General features: G+C 38.2%; 3 protein-coding genes across 4 annotated transcripts; 2 read left to right on the top strand and 1 right to left on the bottom strand.

The window, feature by feature from the left end:
* The first annotated feature begins 385 nt into the window (after positions 1–385).
* On the top strand, positions 386–8708 carry LOC102706469 (anthocyanin regulatory R-S protein-like). 2 transcript variants are annotated; one of them, XM_006653600.2, is made up of 9 exons: positions 386–452; positions 849–1022; positions 1129–1386; positions 1899–1995; positions 2788–2802; positions 3174–3230; positions 4783–5517; positions 5638–6027; positions 8142–8708. In XM_006653600.2, the coding sequence occupies exons 2-9, from the start codon at positions 889–891 to the stop codon at positions 8217–8219; spliced, it is 1764 nt and encodes a 587-aa protein (XP_006653663.1). In that variant the 5' UTR covers positions 386–452; positions 849–888; the 3' UTR covers positions 8220–8708. The 2 variants fall into 2 exon arrangements, with proteins under 2 accessions (XP_006653663.1, XP_015692285.1); XM_015836799.1 differs by lacking the exon at positions 386–452 and adding an exon at positions 481–519.
* A 5010-nt stretch (positions 8709–13718) lies between these two features.
* LOC102717699 (5-amino-6-(5-phospho-D-ribitylamino)uracil phosphatase, chloroplastic) lies at positions 13719–16152 on the bottom strand. The gene is made up of 2 exons (XM_006652564.3): positions 16015–16152; positions 13719–15090 (listed from the first exon to the last, which is right to left on the bottom strand). Exon 2 carries the CDS (start codon positions 15027–15029, stop codon positions 13983–13985), a length of 1047 nt encoding a protein of 348 aa, XP_006652627.1. The 5' UTR covers positions 15030–15090; positions 16015–16152; the 3' UTR covers positions 13719–13982.
* A 1952-nt stretch (positions 16153–18104) lies between these two features.
* Positions 18105–20422, top strand: LOC102706189. Its single transcript, XM_006653599.3, has 3 exons — positions 18105–18381; positions 18886–18940; positions 19680–20422. Exons 1-3 carry the CDS (start codon positions 18208–18210, stop codon positions 20078–20080), a joined length of 630 nt encoding a protein of 209 aa, XP_006653662.1. The 5' UTR covers positions 18105–18207; the 3' UTR covers positions 20081–20422.
* Positions 20423–20723: the final 301 nt, after the last annotated feature.

Here is a 20723-nt window from a genome sequence, read left to right as displayed (position 1 = left end):
TAACTGCATCCGTTATTAAATACTGGATGGAGTAACTAAGAAGAAACGTAAATTTACCTCTCTAGCTAGCTAGATAGCTACCTCTACGCGAGCATCGAATGTACTCCCTTCATTCTAAAATAAACCAATTTTTTACTTTTTAATTATAATTTTTGACTCTTTGTCTTATTCAAATTTTTTTACGATTGATATTTTTGTTTTTATTAGATGATAAATCATGAATAGTACTTTACGTATGACTAATTTTTTTTAATTTTCTAAAATTTTTTTAAATAAGACGGATGGTCAAACGTTTGACACAGAAATCGAAGAATTGGTTTTTTGGATAGATGGAGTACATGTGTGTGTATATATAGCTCCGTCGTCTTTTGGAACACGACGGGTAGCAGAAGGGAGTTGCGGCAGCTAGAGCAGCCAGCTCGATCGCTAGAGTTCTTGTGGGTATAGATCGAGTAAGCTAGCTTCCCTTTGTTCTTCTCCGTGTATACACAATTATGGGCTATCTTAGTTATTTTGCAGGTTAATTACTGCTTTATTCATTCAACTTTCAAGCTTTGTTCTTGAGATCTCGATCCATGAATCAAGAGAATGGCCTGCACGTACTACGGCAGTCTAGCTGCAGCTAATTAAGTTATAGCGCGCTGTGTTTTAGTGCAAACGGAACTAAAGAAGTAGAGATCGATCGCAGATTACTATACGGTGTTCTTCATCGATCTAATACTTAGAGTTACATGTAGAGCTTACTGCAAATTAATTCATAGCAACTTCTTTGATTCTACGCTTCGTCTCTGCTTGTACATACTAACAGTAGCTTCTTTCCTTGATTTTGCACACATATACATATGCAGGAAATAGCCTGCAGGTTCAAGATTTCTAGTGTGTGTGGTGATGGCATCAGCTCCAGTTCAGGAACAACACCTACAGCCAGGGACGAAGCACTTCAGGAACCAGCTTGCTGCTGCCGTCAGGAGCATCGGTTGGAGTTATGCCATCTTTTGGTCCATTTCAACCAGTCGCCCAGAGTAATATATACTTACTCCATTATCATCAATGCAGTTGCTTAATTGCATGCATTGGGCGATCTTGAACTGGTTGTATTTAGATCATCTTAAATTATTGCCTGTACAGAGTAGTTTTGGCTTGGAAAGATGGGTTCTACAACGGTGAGGTTAAAACGAGGAAGATATCCAACTCGGAGGAGCTGACGGCCGAGCAGCGCGTCCTGCAGAGAAGCGAGCAGCTGAGGGAGCTCTACTGCTCCCTCCTGTCCGGCGAGTGCGACCACCGGGCAAGAAGGCCCATGGCCGCGCTGTCGCCGGAAGATCTCGGTGACGCAGAATGGTACTACGTAATTTGCATGACCTACATCTTCCGGCTTGGCCAAGGGTGTGTACTGTGTACTATCTGCTCCTCCTATCCTCTGCATATTAATTACTCCATCTGTTTCAAACTTTTCAGTTTTTTTGACATGATCTTTTTACTCTTCGTCTTATTTAAAAAAATATGATTAATATTTTTATTACTATTAAACGATAAAACATAAATAGTACTTTACGCGTGACTAATTTTTTTAAATTTTCGTATAATTTTTTAAAATAAGACGGATGATCAATGTTGAACGTAAAAAAAATTAAGAACTGAAGTTTTTCAAGTACAGAGATAGCACCAACATTTAGAGAGAAGATATCGTATCATATCGTTCATAACAATAAATAAATATACTCCTCGTTGGCTGATTAATTTGCTGGCTTAGCATCTCCAATAATCGGAGGAGAAACAGAAGCTGGGGCAACGCAACAGGCAGCTGGCAGAATTGGCAATGAATTGCATCTTGACAAGATTTTACTAGTGAAGTTACTGAAGTGTTGTTATTGATCTGCTGGTGTACACACTGTCAGGTTGCCAGGCAAAAGCTTTGCAAGCAATGCACCTGTTTGGCTGTACAATGCCCAGTCTGCCGATACCAACACCTTTCTGCGCGCGCTCTTAGCGAAGGTACCCTATGCAGTTGTCTTTTTTTACGTACTCCTCCGTCCCAAAATAAATTAATTTTTCATTTTTTACTTACAATTTTTAGCTCTTCGTTTTATTTAAAAAATTTTGTGATTGATAGTTTTGTTTTTATTAAATGATAAATCATGAATAGTATTTTACGTGTGACTAATTTTTGTCTAATTTTCTGAAAAATTTTCAAATAAGACAAATGGTCAAACGTTGGACACGAAAACCAGATAATTAGTTTTTTTGGGACAGAGTGAGTATATGTTAATCTATAACAATATAAATTATACTTGAACTAAATCAAATCATAATAACGTAACCACTCCATCTTAAAATATATGTATTTCTATGATTTAAGGTTGTACCAAAATAAATATTGTTGTACTCATTCTTATGATTTCAATCATTCTAATGGCTCCAAAACAATCAGATGCTTCCAAAGAAAATATCATCCATTCAAAATTTTAAAAATGACCACTAAATTGACTAAAACATAATATTTTTATATATCATTAGTTTATACTTAAACACCCTAGCAATGTATATATTTTGAAACAGAGATATTAATTAGTAGTAATTACATAAGTTTTTTATATAAGACGAATATTCAAACATCCTAAAAATTAATGATGTGATCTATTGAAAACTGGACATGGTACATGTCGTTTGATGCGGTGATGCCTCAAGAGAAAGAGAGTGTTCATGCATTCTCCTCCATGATCATATTTAATTATTTACATCCCTGTAATATCTTGATCTAACTCATTCTATCTTTGTACTATGCAGAGCGCGTCCATTCAGGTATGTACAACTTAACACATTCCTTCATCAAGACCACACAGATCTCTATCTACTGTATTCGATGTGTATATCTAGTGACGACGGAGTTTCAATATAATCTTTCGGTGGGGAATAATTCCTGAAATTGTTTTAAAATAGAGAAATTTAGAAAACACCATAGTAAGTAAGTAAGAAAATACCATTATATGTGAGAATGATATGTGGTGCCTCGGCCTACATGTTAATGACACGCGTGATGATATTTTTCAATTAATAAATCTATTGCGATGATATTTGATCTCAATGAAGCTCTGTCGTTTGTACGTCCAATATATATCTTGCTCCAGCTAATTAATTATCTATTTAATTACCTTGGATTATATATTTTACAGACAATCGTATGCATCCCCTTCATGAGTGGCGTGCTTGAGCTCGGGACCACTGATCTAGTAAGTTCATCATCCTTTATGGCACGTAAAGCTATGGAGCCATAGGATACAGTAGGATACAGCGGGAAGCTCAATCATGCGAAGATCTGACCATCCAAAAAATATTAAACCAAAGCGATGCCTCATCATTTCTTATGTGTCATCTAAATAGCATGGTTGTTTTAAAAAAAATTGATGACATAAATTAATACATGATACTATATATGTCACTCCATAAACATATGAATTTGAATTTGATTGATACAATTTGAAAAGAAATATGACTATTCACGTGGTTGTCCTTTTTATCAATTTTTATATGTTGAATGTAAGATGGTATATGTGTGTGGAGTGAATATCATATATTGATGTATGTTGTCATTTTTTTAAAAAAATATTATAACTATTTAGATGGCACGAGAAACATTGGTGATGAGACAAAAAAAAAAGAACATGCCCATATATGTTTTGTGGGCAGTTTTACCTTTTTAAGAAAGTATCTCGAATCACTAAATTTTGTGCCACAAGAGATAGAGTAGGTATTAAATTTTACACTAGAAAATGTTATATATCTCATGGTATTTTTTAAGAGTATGTTAAGATTTCTCATGTTTTATGCTTTTAGTACTTTCTCTTGCTTTAATACTTAATACCATTGACTTTTAAATATATGTTTGATATTTATTTATTCTGCAAAACAAGTCATTCTTAAAAATTCCTTTAATTATAATCAAATCAGAGCATAATAAATAATGATTATATATTTTCTAAAGAAAATAAATAGTATCAAACATTGACGAGTACAGCACTGTAACTTGTGTACCACGGCAGCAGCCGCGCACCATCCACGCATTGCTTCGTCGCAGAACTAGGATATAGCAAACAAGAGTTTTTTTTACTATTTTTGAAAAGAGCATTTTTCACCGTTCAACAGGTACCATAGAGTATCACTGTTTTCTATGTAAAATTTAGTATATTTTAGTATCTAAGATATCAAGAGATATCAAATTTTACATAGAAAATAGTGGTATCTTCTTAAATATGGAAAAATTTCTCTATTAAAAAAGTAACTCAAGGTCTCATATTTTTTAGTGTAAAAATTTAGTACCTCGTGGTACTTTTCAAAGATGATAAAAAAGCCAAGCAAATAAATTTTCACAAAATGTCAACATATATATTACTCCCTCCGTTTTACGATGTAAGTTTTGTTTAGTTTTGTCTAGATTCATATAGATGCTAATAAATCTAGACATCTATATAAATTATATGAGATTTGTTTCAGTCCAACAAAAAATAACTCAAGATATTAGTACCTTGCGATACCAAATTATTTTTGATCGTAGATCTTAAAGTACACATCCTACTCAGCTACATCTAATGGCGAGAAATGAGAGCAAATCTTAAATTTTATATATTTATTAATTGATGAATTTAAAGAAGACTGGAAAGTTTTACATATGAAGCAGAGGCAGTATATCCTTGCAAACTAGAGGATGCAGCGGTTTCGGAGGAGATGTAAGTTTTTGCTCTTCCACTGTTATGAATTAAGGGATGCTAGCTACTAAATTCCCAGGTTTCGGAGGACCCAAACTTGGTAAACCGAATCGTCGCGTCGTTCCGGGAGCCTCAGTTCCCGACATTCTTAGAGGTGCCGAGCTCCAGTCCTTCTCCGGACGACATGGAAGATGCCGACCCCGTGTTCGAAGGCTTCATTGATCACAACGCCATCGAACAGGAGCAGACGGTGGTCGTCGTACCCCCGGGAGAACACGAGCTCGGCGACGCCGTCGTCGTCGCCGCCAACGACGACCTCGACCAAGTCACCATGGAGATCGACGAGCTCTACAGCTTCTGCGAGGAGCTGGACCTGGACCTGGACATGGACGTCGTGCGCTTTCTCGAGGATACGGCCGGCTTGCCTGTGAACCCCGGCCGTTCTTTCCAACTAGTCCCAACGACGACGTCGTCGTCACTAGAGGCGGCGGCGGCCAACGATGGTGATGCCGTCGGCGACGCCGTCGCGAACTCCCGCGCGTCGTGTTTCGTGGCTTGGAAGCGAGCGAGCTGCTCGGACGAGGCGATGGCCGCCGTGCCGGTGACCGGCATAGAGCCACAGAAGTTTCTGAAGAAAGCTGTAGACGGTGGCGCATGGATGAGCAGCAACGACGGCGACGGCCGTGATGGCCGCGTGGCGATCATGGCTCAAGAGAGCAGCATCAAGAATCATGTCATGTCAGAGAGAAGGCGCCGGGAGAAGCTCAACGAGATGTTCATGATCCTGAAGTCACTAGTCCCCTCCGTCCGCAAGGTTAACGCATCGATCAATCGAGTTTAATTCATTTGTTCAATCGATCAATCGTTTCCACACTGAAATTAATCAAGTTTACCATCCATCCATATGTTCATCCATCGAGCTGTGCTGCTGCAGGTGGACAAAGCATCCATCCTTGCAGAAACGATAGCCTACCTCAAAGAGCTGGAGAAAAGGGTGAAGGAGCTGGAGTCCAGCAGCGAAGCATCAGCACGACAGCGAAGGCGGCGTGAGATCGCCGGCGGGAAGGTCTGCGTCGTCGGTGGCGGTGGCGGCGACGCAGGGAGGGAGCAACACCGCGTCGTGATCTCCCAGCAGGAGGGCGCCCCGGCCGCCAACGTGGATGTAACCGTCGCAGGCAAGGTGGTCGTCCTCGACGTGCAGTGCCGGTGGAAGGAGTTGGTGATGACACGAGTGTTCGACGCGATCAAGAGCCTAAGTCTCGACGTTCTCTCGGTGCAGGCCTCGGCACCAGATGGTCTCCTCGGACTCAAGATACAAGCTAAAGTAACTATCTCTTACTTTTAACTTACGAGCTTTTTTAACATGCTTAAAAAAATATATTAAGATAACATATTTTTCAGGTACCAGAATTTTTCACTAATTTTTTAATATCTCAAGTTACTTTTTAAGAATAATAAAAAAGCTCTTAAATTACGAGAGTTCACATGAAACAATGTACTAGCGGTTTCAGTAGAATCTTTACTATTATAAAAGTTTCTAGTGGTGGTGGTGCCACCACCACCTACTTCTATTGTATTTTTACAATTTACCTCATTAACTTCATAATATTAAAAAACAATCAAATCTAGATTCATATGAAATCAAATCGATATGGATATTTCCTATATAAAAAATAGTCACATGTTCCATAAAAAATATTTTTCTATTTATTCTAGGAATAACATAATATGTTTTTATTCTTTGCAAATCATAGGCATTCATCTAGTATACATATACGTATGGTATGGGGTTACTGAATAGGAAAACAATCATATATGTACCGGATCGTTAGGAGTTTAGTAATGTCCAGATTACATGCCGCATACGGCAGGCTCAGCCGTATCCGTATGATAGATTCTAGTTTTATTATATTAGGACTCTATCATATCTGTAAGCTCTATCCCCTGCTTTTTAAGAGGGGACAGGAGCACCCCTCATGGGGGCACGTCATACTCAGATCGGCTATTTTCTATTTGATTTGTTCATAATCGAATACAATCACCAAGCAGGAGTAGGGTCTTATCTTGCTAGCCGAGAGCCTAAACCTGGGTAACCTCATGTCTCCATCTAACCATTGATCTATGTGTCTCGCTAGCCACCCCATATATGTTACCGATCTAGATCATTGACAATTTACATCTATTCGTTTTGCTTATGCTTATAAGTTAAAATTTAAATTTCAACATTGAATTTGTAATTAATTTGGGTGTTTCTTCATCGTGGTTTATTTTTTAGCTTTTGTTTTTAGATCGCTATATAAATTTTTTATTTATGATTTATTTTTTGTTTAAAAATATATTGTTTGACATTTTCTTTAAAAAGCTAGATAATTCTAAATCTTTTAAAGTACTCCATCTTACCACCATGAAGGTAAGACTGCATTTAAATCTTAGCCATTGGTTGATGAAGGTTATTTTTGTGTTAAAAAAAATGTTGCTAGTTTGGTACTAACTCCTAACAAATTAGTAAATTATAAAATGGGCGTATCCTTTTAAGTCAAATAATAAGTTAAGCAATATTTAAGCATCACGTGCACCACCCAAATATTTTATCTAAGAGACTACATGGCATGTTTTCACTTGGAGTTATAAAGCTTAGCTGAGATTTGGGAATAATCCATTTTTCTTGTAGTTATCAACCGTAGTTTGTAGTAATTCATTTTTTATTTAGAAAATTTTAAAAACATGCCTGATGTAGATAGATTACAAATCCATATTCTAATTTTGAATAATGAGGTGTAAAATTCAATATGAAAGACTAGATTCAAAAGTCCACATATATTTAAAGTCCATATTACCATCTCGATATACTAGCATATTGCCCAGGCGATCGTTAACTCATTATTACTATCATTTTTACATATATTACATATTAATTGATGTATATATTGCCATAAAGTTTTTTCTCCTTTGTATAAAGTAGAGAGTTAGTGCAGAATCACTAACATATATGCCTTTGGGCGCCTTCTTAAAAGGTAAATTCACCGCCACCACCGCTCCTTTTGTAAGTAGTATAGATACCTGCAGTTCTCATGCCTTGCTTAAAAAAAGATACTACCTCAATAATTTTATTTTTCGTTTTTCGGTGTCCAACATTTGATCATTCGTGTTATTTGAGAAATTTATAAAAAAAACTTAAAAATTAGTCACGCATAAGGTATTATTCATGTTATATCATCTAGTAAGAATACAAATATTAATCGCAAAAAAATTTCAAATAAGACGAAGAGTCAAAACATTGTATCCAATAACTGAAAAACGATCTTATTTCGGAACGGAGGCAGTGCAAGCTAACATCTTGCATGTATTGCAGTATCAATTAATGCTTATATGTATTTCTTGATGCTTTTGGTATATGTATGGAGTTTTGATTTATTGATGCTTTTGGTATTGTTGCAGTTTGCTTGTTCTGGTGCAGTGGCACCTGGGATGATCAGCGAGGAACTCCAGAAAGCTATAGGCAGCTATTATTGTTGAAGCACTGAGCACAGAAGACGATCATGTACTTATAGATATATTCTACTTTTCAAATGCAGGAATAAGCAGAATTCCAGTAGGATACCCATGAAATTTTTATTTGTCCCGAACGAGCAAAGTTTAATAAACCACACACACATCCCTGTATCGCAACCACGCCAGCCACAATTCTAGCCAAGATAAAGGAAGTGGGAAATTGCAGGTGCCTTGCATGGGCCAAGAAACTTTTGTTAATCACATAGCGTGTGGCCATGTGGTAATATATATGATTCTATATAAACAAATTCTGTAAAAAGTTATCCTTTATTAATGGACTAGCGTGGTGGCCATGGCACACAGTTGAGCACAGGGATAGCCGTGGGTCGAATAAATACCCACGGGTCGATCCATGCCTATCCTTAGTTGAGCAGGTAACTGCTCTCTCTCCGTTTCAAGTTATAAGTCGTTTTGACTTTTAGTTAAAGTTAAACTACTCTAAGTTTAACTCAATTTGTAGACAAATGTACTAATATATACAACACCAAATTACTTTTAACAAATCTATAATTTAATATATTTTTATAATATGTTTCTTGGATAGTAAATGTTATTTTTTTAATAAACTTGGTTAAACTTGGAGTCTTTTGATTTTGACCAAAATTAAAATGACTTATAACTTGAAATGAAGGGAGTAGATTTATTTGAATTCTAAAATTTCTGGTTTCAAATTTAAGCACGTCATTTGTTTTTACTCCTCCATTCCATATCGTGCATGTTTTATATGTATCTAAATTCATTAGCATCCATATAAATTTGGCTACGGCTAAAAAGTTTTATACTTCCTCCGCTTCATATCTTAAGAATTTTTAGCTATATTTAGATTTATCTATTGAACAATGTATATTATTACTTGTATATATGTCTAGTAATATGAAATGGTGGGAGTACTATGTTTGATGTGTGAAGGCGGGGCTAATAGCTAGATAGATTGATATATAATTCTTGCTTATATTTTATATGGAGTATATAACTATATAGATCAACCTGTTATATACCGTTACGTTTTGATATTTATACTACTAATGTATTGCGTGTATTTATATTTGATGATTAAGGGATATTAAATACGTTTTTTTTGTTAACTAACACATTAGTTATTTCTATTTTTACTGAAATATGTTTACATGAACTCTCCTTGGGGTCCCCTGCATTCTACTGTTAGTGAATTTAATCGACAATATTAATCTATTTTTATCAAATAACTATGATTAAATTATACTATCAACAATATTTGGTGTAGTAGAAATTTTAAGGGGTAATATCATCCTTTTTATTGTGAGCTTTATTGGCCAAAAAAACAAAGTTACAAAATACTACTAATAACAAAGTATAAAAATATTATTTTTAACCAATGACTGAGATTAATTCTATTGGTAGTTAATACTATGCACCGGAGATGGACCCTATTAATGTTATATATTGATATGGACGGTTCCCCTTACATACTTCCTATTAATGATTTATGTTGATTTTACATTGAAATTTCCATTGCACTTAAATTGCTGGTTTTATCTTGTTTCCATTACAAATTTTAGTCCTTGGATTGAAGGAATTTTAGGTGATTTTTATGGTCGAAGTGAACTATTTCTTGATTCTTATGTCTTGTTTGGTGCGGCACAGTTCCAGATGCTTGTCTAGGCTAGATTTGAAGTTTATAACTTAAATTAAATATAATTTTGTATTTCCTAAAAGTAGAAATAAAATAATTTATTTTACGTAATCATATATCTGAATCTTTAAAAAAATTTAAATATGAAGATGTATGTACCAAACAATGCCGGCCCTAATTAATATATGGTGTAGGTGGAACGCTGTACGACATATGCTGATCTTTGAATAAGAAATCTTAGCACGATGTGAAACACGGCGGCCCGGACGGCCGAGGGGTGCGGGTGACGGAGACGGCGGCGCGGGCAGACGAGGGGCGCAGGTGGCGGAGACGGTGGCACGGACGACCGAGGAGCGTGGGCGACGGAAGCGCGCGGGCGCGAGGGCGCAGCCACCAGCTCACCGTGCCGGGGACAGGGGTCGGTGCCGCCGCCGCCGCCACTAGTTGCCTTACCTATACGCGTCAAGAGGGAGAGACGAGAGAGAGAGAGGAGGCTGAAAAGTTAGGGTTTTATTTAAGAGTTGGGTTTTGTCTGAGAGATGGGTTTTTGGGCTTTACGGTATAAACTTTTTATAAAGTCTAAAATAACTTCTCGGGGCTCCGGCTCCACTCCTCGCAGGGCTAAATTATCCTCCGCCCCCTAAGGTCGTGGTTACAAGGAGGTAGATTCACCTCTCAAGGCTCTTGGTGTCGCTTCGACCGTTGACATAACCGCCATCGCTTATAAAGCTTATCGTGCTGTGGTCGCTGCCAAATACATATCTATCATTACATATAAGAATAAGATATGATTCCGTTATAATATAATTGTATAATTAATAAAATAGGCTTTGCTAGAATATCATCCTCAACAGAGTACACAGGTTAATACTTTTCCATTTTTATCATTTTGGGTTAACAAAGAGATTTTACTCTTTTAAGATTTTGTGTTGAAACTGCCCCTGTATTTTTTTTCGTCCTCCCTCTACCAATGTTCTTTCTCTTCACTCTCTTTATCACATCTCTCCTATTGATGGGGATTGTGTGTTTTTTAACGAGGATGGTGTGTTTTGTAATTTTTGAGCTCACAAGATGCCAATGACGGGCTACATCTAGTCGGAGGGACATTTAGTTATTTGTCACTCTTAAGATTTGATGATAATCGATTTGTCACTCGCTGTCTATGACATATAGACTCTCATATGTCTATAACATGTGAGTTCAGTGACAAATCTATTATCATCGTTCATATGAGTGACAATAGTTAATTAGTCCCTTGCGATGAGCAACCTCTACACCTTCTCCTCTTGCTTACGTGCCTCAGCCACTGACGAGGTCGTGGGCCCCTCCACCTTTGGCGATAGCGTCATGGGTGGTCTGGGGATCACGTACATCGTCCACTGCACAGTGGGGTTCGGGGATGGAGGTTTGGGGGCTGCGATGGAGATTGTGAGCACCAGGGCCACACAGATGGCGACGGGGGTACGTGTGGTGGTGAGGAGCAGCGGGCTTGGATGGTAGGTAAGGGTGTAAGTGGGCCGATCCATGAACTTACTTATATAGGTCAATTAAGCAAGTAATCTGGTGGACAACCCGCTTAATTGGCCTATAAGCGGGTTGGCGGGTCGGTCCATTACACCCTTAGTGGTAGGGAGCGATGGGCTCGAGGGTGGTGGGGAAAAGGCGTCACTACTCTCGGGACAAACCCAGTAGGGGGATGAGGAGAGGTGACTCGTCGACTGACAGATCGATGGTGGGCGACACCGGCGTTTGTCGCTTGAACCTTCTCCGCCCACCGCTGTCCTCTATCTCACTGATTTCAGACTTCTCTCTCACCACGTGGTTCATCTTGTTGACCTAGGAATCTAAAAATCCAATAAAATGTGCAACTGAGGAAAAATAATTTTGAGATACAAGAAATCACAAAAATAGCATCATAGCAAACACCCATGGCTTGGTAATGGTATTACAACGAAGCAATTTTATTGAGGGAAATTAGCAACCATGCCAATATGGTTTTTACAAAACTAGAGATATGTCACTGGTATCTCAATAACACGTGAGACACGTGAGGCACGCATGAATCAATGACACATGAGCCAAGGTGATATATCTCCAATTTAATGATAACCTTATAATTTTCTATTTTATTAGTGATATTCTAATAGAGCTATTAATATGCAATTTTCTCAGCCGCGGAGGGAGATAAGGGAAAGAGCAGTGAGAAGTGAGAAAGAGATGAGTAATTCTAGAATAGAAAAAACACTTTACAAGCTAGCAAGCGAAGATATTACTATTTTGACAATGGGGCATCTTTACAGCACAAGAGAATGCTAGCAATTAAACATAATTTATACAATTATTTGTTACATCAATCACATTACATTTAAAATTCTTCCCGTTTATCTCCACCCACCGTCATATCAATCTCACTGATTTCCTTCTAAACTTCAATCCGCTCTAAACAACCTATAAATAATTATATTTTAGAGCTGATAGTACTTGGTTTGTATTCATAACTATAAAGAAAATTATAATGCTGCTATTATAATTTTGCTAAATTATAGATATGATATCCTGACTCACGTGTCATTGACTCATGTGTTACCCATATCATTAAGATACCAGATATATATCTCCAACTTTATAATATCGTATCGACGTGATTGCAAATTTTCCAAAAAAATAATCCCACCTACCTAACGTCAGAAGTTCTTCAGTTTACCATGGCTGGTAGTTGGTGCAAATGAATACATGCAGCTGTTATTTACTGAAACAGAGGGTCATCTATCCATTTTTTTTAAAAAAAAGTCAAACAATATATTCGTAAGAAAATAATTTATGAATAAAATTTTTATATGCATATTTATAGCGATCTAAAAGCTAATACTGGAAAAAATAAACTATGATAAAAAAACCTCAAAATCAACTCTAAATATAAGGTTGAAAATTCAAATTTTGTTTATAAACATAATTAAGGGGTTGTTTAGATGGGACTAAACTTTTTAACCTAATATCACATCAGATGTTTGGACACTAATTTCAAGTATTAAACATAGACTATTGATAAAACTTATCTATAATCTTGGGCTAATTCGCGAGACGAATCTATTGAGCCTAATTAATCCATGATTAGCCTATGTGATGCTACAGTAAACATTTGCTAATTATGAATTTAATTAGGCTTAAAAGATTTGTCTCATGGATTAACTCTCATTTATAAAATTAGTTTTTTTATTAGTCTATGTTTAATACTTTGAATTAGTGTCTAAACATCCGATGTGACTGAGACTAAAAATAAGTCTATAGAAACAAACACCCCCAAAGCCGAAAGATGTGGGTGGTATAGTAAGAGGATCATGGATGATGTGTTAAGAGAAAAAATTCTCCCCTTTTTTATTTGACACCGTTAACTTTTGGATCTATCATTCGTCTTATTAAAAAAAATTGTGCAAATATGTTTAAAGTGTCTTTACAAATCAATCAAATCACAACAAAATAATTAATAGTTATATATTTTTAAAATAAGACAAGTGGTAAAACATAGACCTAAAAATCAATGACGTTAAATAAAAATGCGGGGGGAATATTAAGCTTAAAAGTTGAGAAAAATGAGAATGTTACAGTTTTGTCAGGAAATGGTGAATGTTTGAACTTTGTAATATGCGGTAATAGAAATGGCAAAATATCCCCCTTTACCTTTTTTTAAGAAACAGTGACTTTTAAGAAAAATTGAAGTTACAAAGAGCCCAGAGCTTTTTTTTAGATAAAAAATGTTTAGAGCTTACCAATAGTAATTTTAGATCTTCTCCATTTATTTCTGCACAAAAGCTGGAGGGAACAAAAATAGAAGGCATACTGGCATAATAATCTATATAAATTATATATTACACAGGCAAAAGAGTTACAGGGTGGGGGAGTTTCTTTGCTTCCAATTCTGCTAGTGATTGAAAGCATCTAAGCTACAAAAGTTCCATTTCTGCATTACAAGAAACCAAGCAGTTAACATGCTAATGGCCAATGTTAATCTTGATTGGTCTCACTACTTGATCCGTTTAAATGCAATGCATCATCTAAGTTGCAATTGGAGCTATACACATAGGGCAATATACTAGCACACCATGCATGCCAAAACATCACTCCTCGATCACAATCTCCATGTCCATGTCAGACACTCTGCCCCTGCGCCCAAGGATCTCGCCATGGGCAAGCCTTTGCAGGTCAGCAACAGAGAGCTGATCAAGCCATCTCACAACATGGTTTGCCGCTTGGAGCTCATAGGCAGGGTGCCGGCTTGCAACCGCCACACACCTCATCCCAGCAGTATGCGCAGATTGTATTGTCAAGTTTGAGTTACCCAGCACAAGACAAGCATCTGGCTCAACACCAAGTCGCTCTGCTGCAACCTCAAACATCTCCCCCTCAGGTTTCCCTCGGCTGAAATCCTCTGCTGCCACTGTAGCATCAAAGTAGCCCTGAAGTCCAACAGCTCTCATCCCATCTTCTAGGCTCAACCGTGGGCGAGGAGTTGTGATTGCTATGGGAATGCCAAAATCCACAAGGGTGTTCAGGAAATCAAGAACACCCGGTCGCAGTTGGTAGAATCCGCCACGGAGTGTTTGATATATTACCTCCTTGCGTGCCGCCAACCTTTGTACTTCTTGTGGATCTTCTGACCAATGTAGGACTTCTAAGATAGCCTGATCAGTCCTCATCCCCTCAATTTCCTTCAGCACTGCATCTGGAGGAAAAGACTTTGCTTCTTCGAGTGATAACACATACCAAACTCGAGGCTCCAAGTCTTGGTCATCATCCTCCACAACAACTCCTTCCCACTCCAAGATCACACCAAATTGGTTACTTGTTACCGTTTCTTTCTTCTTTAGTTTCTGCTTTGAGGCTCGTCTTTCAGCCATTTCTGGTGACGCCAACAGCCAGCTGAGGTTTTCAGGGAGCCTGTAAACCAACTTGTAGAGCACATTATCCTCATGGGCCTGGGGCCTATTCTTCAGGTCACTGGCATGAGGCTTGACATGTATCCTCTTCATCTTCATACTTTGACCAACAGTTTTTGCGATAGAGAGCACGTTCAGTGTAGAATGTGAGTTACTTGACCAGCATTGTCTGTAAAGTTTGTGGATGGACTGGTGTGAACAACCAAATAGGCTAATGGAAAATATCATCTCTCCCCAATCATATACTGATTATCAAATCCTTTGCAGCAAGTATGGTTCCACTCCTGAGCTGTATTAGACAAAGAAATCAGTACAATTACAACAATGTACAACTATATTAGAGGAACAGAATGCCCTATATGTCATCAATCTCAATTGATAAGCCACTCAACATGAATAGCTCAACTTAGTTTTTTGGGTTTATTTAAGTAAAGAGCTTCTTTACCATCCTTGAAATAGTACATTGAGCACTGAGGTACCATATTTTCTAATTTAAAAAATTGGTACTCTGGATACTAGATAAATTGAGGTACCAAAATTTTATGCTAAAAATGTGGTACATTTTCTTTAGGACCATAAAATTTCTCTTAAGTAAAGCATTCGAAAGATCTCAGTGGCAAAAACCAACTCCCACCCCCAACTAGACAAAATGTTTTTAACTAGATTGGCGTATACTATTGCTACTTGCTAGGACACACTCCCCCAAAATTGGAGTTCGAGAGAGAAAGGGATCGTGGAGCGCCAGTAATGTCTGCCGCCAGCATCTGACAGTATCAACCATCACATGAAGCAAAAGGAAACATTCAATAGACTGCTTGACGACAGTGCCCTTTATTAAAGAGATCCTTTTCCATCTTAGACAAGGTGATTTACTCATTGTAGGTAACATGAGAAAAAGGTCAACTTTAGCACAAAAGGATGCACGAAGTGAAGCACACAGGTTAAGCTAAGCAGGCAGAAATGCAGAATCCGAGTCAAGTGACAGTGCAAGCTTTCCAGGAATCTTAGTAGTCATTCCCACAATGAGCCAATGGCACATTCAGCACCAGTAGCACCAAACAACTAAATCATGCTTTCACAGTCTAATACACACGAACAGCCCCTCTCCTTCTCCGTATCTTCTTGCACAAGAACACTCAAACCGCAACAAGAGCAGCCAAAGAAAAAACTCCTTGTACAACAAGTCCAAGGAAACCGTAGGGATCTTGCTGACCTGAGGATGAGACGGAGGAGCAGCTGAAGAGTGAGCGGGTCGCTCCTTGCCGGAGCGGGGGGAAGTAGACGAGGAATCCCCCTGCGGTTGCGCTTCCCCCTTGTTGGCCTTTGCCTTGGGTTTGGGTGGTGGCGATGCCCTCGCTCCCACCCCGGATAAGCCAACGGACAACGGACACGGGAGGAGGCTGCCTCCCGGTTGGTTCCCGGCCACGGCCGGTGCACGACAATGGCAGGTGGGACCCGGCGGAGGGTGGGGCCACTTGTCGGTGAGAGGGGCGGAGCGGAAGTCGCTGTTGTCGATGGGCCGAGCGAAGTCGTACCGGCGCGTTTGTGAGCCCATGAAAAGTTGTGTCCAACCAGTTCCGGTTTATTGCCGTGGTCAGCTGTCGACGACTATTATGGTTTTTTTTTTGCAAAATTACAAAGTTACCATTATAATTTTATAAAATCGTATATATATATATATATATATATATGTATTTTTGGCCTACTTATTGATTTACGTGGGTCCTGTATGTCGTTAAGATTCTAAATTTACAAAATTTCCTTTTTTTTGTACATGCAAGGTTGGAACCAGGCGAATATCTAGGCGTAATTCGTTTTTATGAAAAAGTAATTTGGATTTTTTCAAGAAATATTTTCTAGTATGGTAATCTGGTTTTTAAGAATGTAGTATATAAAATATGTGCTACTTATACTTTAAAATAGTCCTGATGTTGCTAGTCTTACTAGTTCAAAATATGTGCTACTTATACTTTAAAAACCGATAAAAATGTAACATGGAACATTCTTCGTACCAATACATTTTAATATTCTAAAAGGATGGATAATTAAAATAGCTAAGGATGTGTTTGGTTTCAGGGATGGGATGGGTTGGGACAGAGCCAACCCATCCCTAACCATGTTTGATTGGTGGATAGGTGGGATGGGTTGGACCTGGATCTGAGAGAAATATTTTTCTCCTAGGTCTAACCCATCCCACTAAAATGGTGCGACGGATCCATTTCAGAATGACCATGATGCACAGAGGGGTGTCCATTTTATTTATTAAATTTATTTAAAATATATTATTTGTATAAATATACATCCAATTACTTTAGGTTATTTATATATTAATCTTAGTATTTAATATTTTATTTTGGATATGAGATGTAATCTTTATCTCATCTCATCCCTTCAACCAAACAAAAAACAGATCCAACTCATCTCATCTCATCCTTCCTATCAAACAAAAAACAGGGTCCAACCCATATATCCAACCAAACAGAAAAATAGAACCAACACGTCATGATACAGAAATAAAATCAACCCAACCCTAGGGCAGAGGCATAGAAACGATTCCGGTGGTGCGGATTCAAACCCAGTGTAGACTACACCTTAGAAACCGCAGGTAATCACAGCTAACCATTTTTTACGCGAATGTTGAGATCTGATGGTACATGACAGTTAGCTACAGTATATCTCATATGTGAATAGTTGGGCATAAAATCCGAATTCAATATGTTCCTATTATGCTTAATGGTAAAAGGACTTATTTGTCAATAACAATATGTTTGTGGTGGTTTTTGACAATTCAAAAATATTCATAAATATAGAACGTTGTATTATATATATCAACATCGTCTATGTATACTTTGAAGCTTATATTTTGTAATTGGGATAGAACTATTGCACGCTGATAGGTGGATCTAATATACTATTGAGCCCACACGTCAGCAATGATTTCAGCGGTAAAAGCAAACATTTAGGCCATGTTTAGTTTTTAAAAATTTTTCTCTAAAAAATCACGTTGAATCTTTAGACATCTAAATAGAGCATTAAACATGATGAAATGAAAAACTAATTACACACAGTTATATAAGAAATCACGAGACAATCTTTTGAGTATAATTAGTTCATGATTAACTAATTTCTACAGTAACCCACGTGTATTAATGATGGATGACTCAAAAGATTCGTCGAGCCGTAAAATTCGTTTTTTCATTCGTGTCTAAAAACTATTTTAAACTGATCAAATAGTCTGATGTGACACTCAAGAAATTTTATTTTCCTAACTATACAGAGGATCTAAATCCGTGTGTTCGTGTTTTGTCGCAGGAGAGTTTCGAAGAGAAAGGGGATTGAAACTCTGGCTAATTAGGTAAACGTTCGTCGCAAAATCCCACGGTGCAGAGCCGCGACGCGGCCCGCGATGGTCTCTCCGACCTCCGCCCCTGCTCCTCCTCCGCCGCCGCCGCCGCCATCTCCTGCCCCCGCGCGCGACGCTGCACCGAAGAAGCGGAGGCTTGAGGAGGTGGGGTTTCAGCGCTCGCCCTACTACAACATCAGAGCAGCCGTCGCCAGCCTCCGCGGTCGCTTCCTCCAGGTCCCCCGACAACTCTAGAACCCTAAATTTCTCGAGTGCATTTGCACTCTGCCGCCATACCGCCAGTTCGTATCGATCAATGGTTTGAGCTCGAATGTTTCTCGATGTTCTAGTGCTTGCTGGTGAAACTCTGAAAGATTTTAAATCAAAGCAGAAGTCAAAATATTAGTGCCAAGTCTTAATACGCTTAAGGCGCGTGTTCTCTTTCTAGTTGAAACTTATGGTGTGGTGATTCTGAACTGAAGTGAGCACTGCCATGGGCAATGTGTGGTATTGGGATAATCGAGAGTATACCTCTCAGTAGAGTTTATACCTCTGGATTAATATATCAAAAATATCTCTACCTCCCAAGGACCTGAGTAAACCTCACTGTAGTATTTTGTTACAATATTTCACCAAACTGACATTCCTGCTTGCTGTTTGCTTGATAATTTTTGTACATTTTGCTCTGGGTAAACACGAATCGACTTTAAAAGGTAGTACCTTTTCCTTGTTGTTTTGAAGTTATGCGAAGGCACTGATACCCAAAAGAAAGATGCTGCTCTTGAGATCCTTAAAGGTAAATCCCAATTTATATTGTTGTTGAACAGACGTGGAACTTCCTGGATCCTGATTGCATTTTGACTTCATGATCATGCATATACAGAAAATACTATGGTACATGAGATTGTGTTGAAAACTCGAACAATTTTACTTTCATCTTGCTTCATAAAAGCACGCATCTATCTTGATATTTACACGCTAGATTACCTCAGGTGTTTTGGCAGCCATTGCCTCTTTGTAGATGTAAGTCCGTAGCCCATTCATGCTGTTAAGATATTTACCATCCTTGTGATTGAGCACTAGCAATTTTTCCATCAGTTGTTACATCTATATAACTTGGAAAAGATGTAATTTGTTGCCATACACTTCGACAAATCCCTACTGGTATTGTCACATGATGTATTGTGTTACGCTACTTAATGCCAGCATAACCATCTATCTGTTACATGCACCAGTTACCAGTAAGTTGTTAGGATTCATAGTAGCCTGCATTAGTAGGTAAATGAAATATATTACATTAATAGGTCATTCTGTTAGTCTCAAAAAGGCTACTGCCGTACTTATTCCTAATACCCTGCATTAGCCCTTATCGGAAAAGTGAAAAGGTCACCCAAAGTGGATCACTGTTGAATGTCTGGAGCTTAATGTGATATATGGATGGTTTTTTAAACATATGAATTCTTTGCCATGTATAAGCATGATTTTATTGAAGATAAGTAAGTCTAGGCAATCTGCCCTTGGTTCATGCTATGCAGAGATAAAAGTTCTCATGGACTTATCCAAGAAAATGCGCCTTGATCTCTCTGCTACTGCTGGGCCTGTAAAACCGACAGATGAACCTGCATCTGGAGATGCCAGAAATATGCCTGCAGGGAAAATCCCACCAGGAGAGAATAATCAAGTTCATCCGACAAACAAGACTGCATCGTTTATGCATAGTACTGGTGAGAAGGCACCGCTCAATCCTTTGGAGATTAAGCATGATGCGGAGCCAAGTGTGACTGATTATACAAAGAAGTCAGGTCAACACTTGCAAGGGTCTTATGTTATTGGTGGATCTCCCATTGGGTGGAATTTCCTTATGTGGCCTGGAAGCAGCGCAACTTACTATGGTTTAACCAGATCAGAGTGGTTGGCACATCGGGCTGCAAAATGAAATGCCATTATCCTACTGCCAGCAAAGTAACCAGTAAAAGCAGTCTTATTAGTACCATGCTTGTAGATATTCCTGGGATAATATCATAGTTATTTGCTAGTACCCGATCTGATATTACAGAGCAGCAGATGATACTTTAGAAAAATATATACTTATTGGCACTAGAACATGGTAAGGTATGCCACAATTTTTGAATGCCTTTCGTTGCTCCCTACACGAGTACAGGCTTTTGCTATACTTTTCAGTTCGGAAATGGGAAAATCAAGTAATGTAAGCGCATTGAAACGCTGATATATGTGCTCTTGTTTAACAAGTAAGAAGTATCTGGTCTCTTTTCCTTCCCTTTTCTTTTGTGCAATTGCACGAATATCTGACTTCATTTTCTCGTATCTCAGATCATAGTGCCTTGTTGTTGACTTGTAAATACGTTTGTCGATGATGACCTGTTACTTTCGTCAACCTTTGCTGCAACTGTGGCAGTGGAAACCGTTCGGTGCGCGTCCTGCTGATATCTATAATGCTTCATGTGTATACTCCCTCTGTTCCATACTGTCATGTGTTTTAGGGTTATCCTGAATCAACCTTCTTTAAATTCCTTTGGGTGTACCGGTTTTATGTTTGTCCTAAATGCTCGTGATGTATG

Source organism: Oryza brachyantha, chromosome 4, assembly GCF_000231095.2.
Source record: "Oryza brachyantha chromosome 4, ObraRS2, whole genome shotgun sequence".
Classification (NCBI taxonomy): domain Eukaryota; kingdom Viridiplantae; phylum Streptophyta; class Magnoliopsida; order Poales; family Poaceae; genus Oryza; species Oryza brachyantha.
The sequence above is the reverse complement of the archived record's forward strand: the minus strand, read 5'-3'. Positions and strand labels throughout refer to the sequence as shown.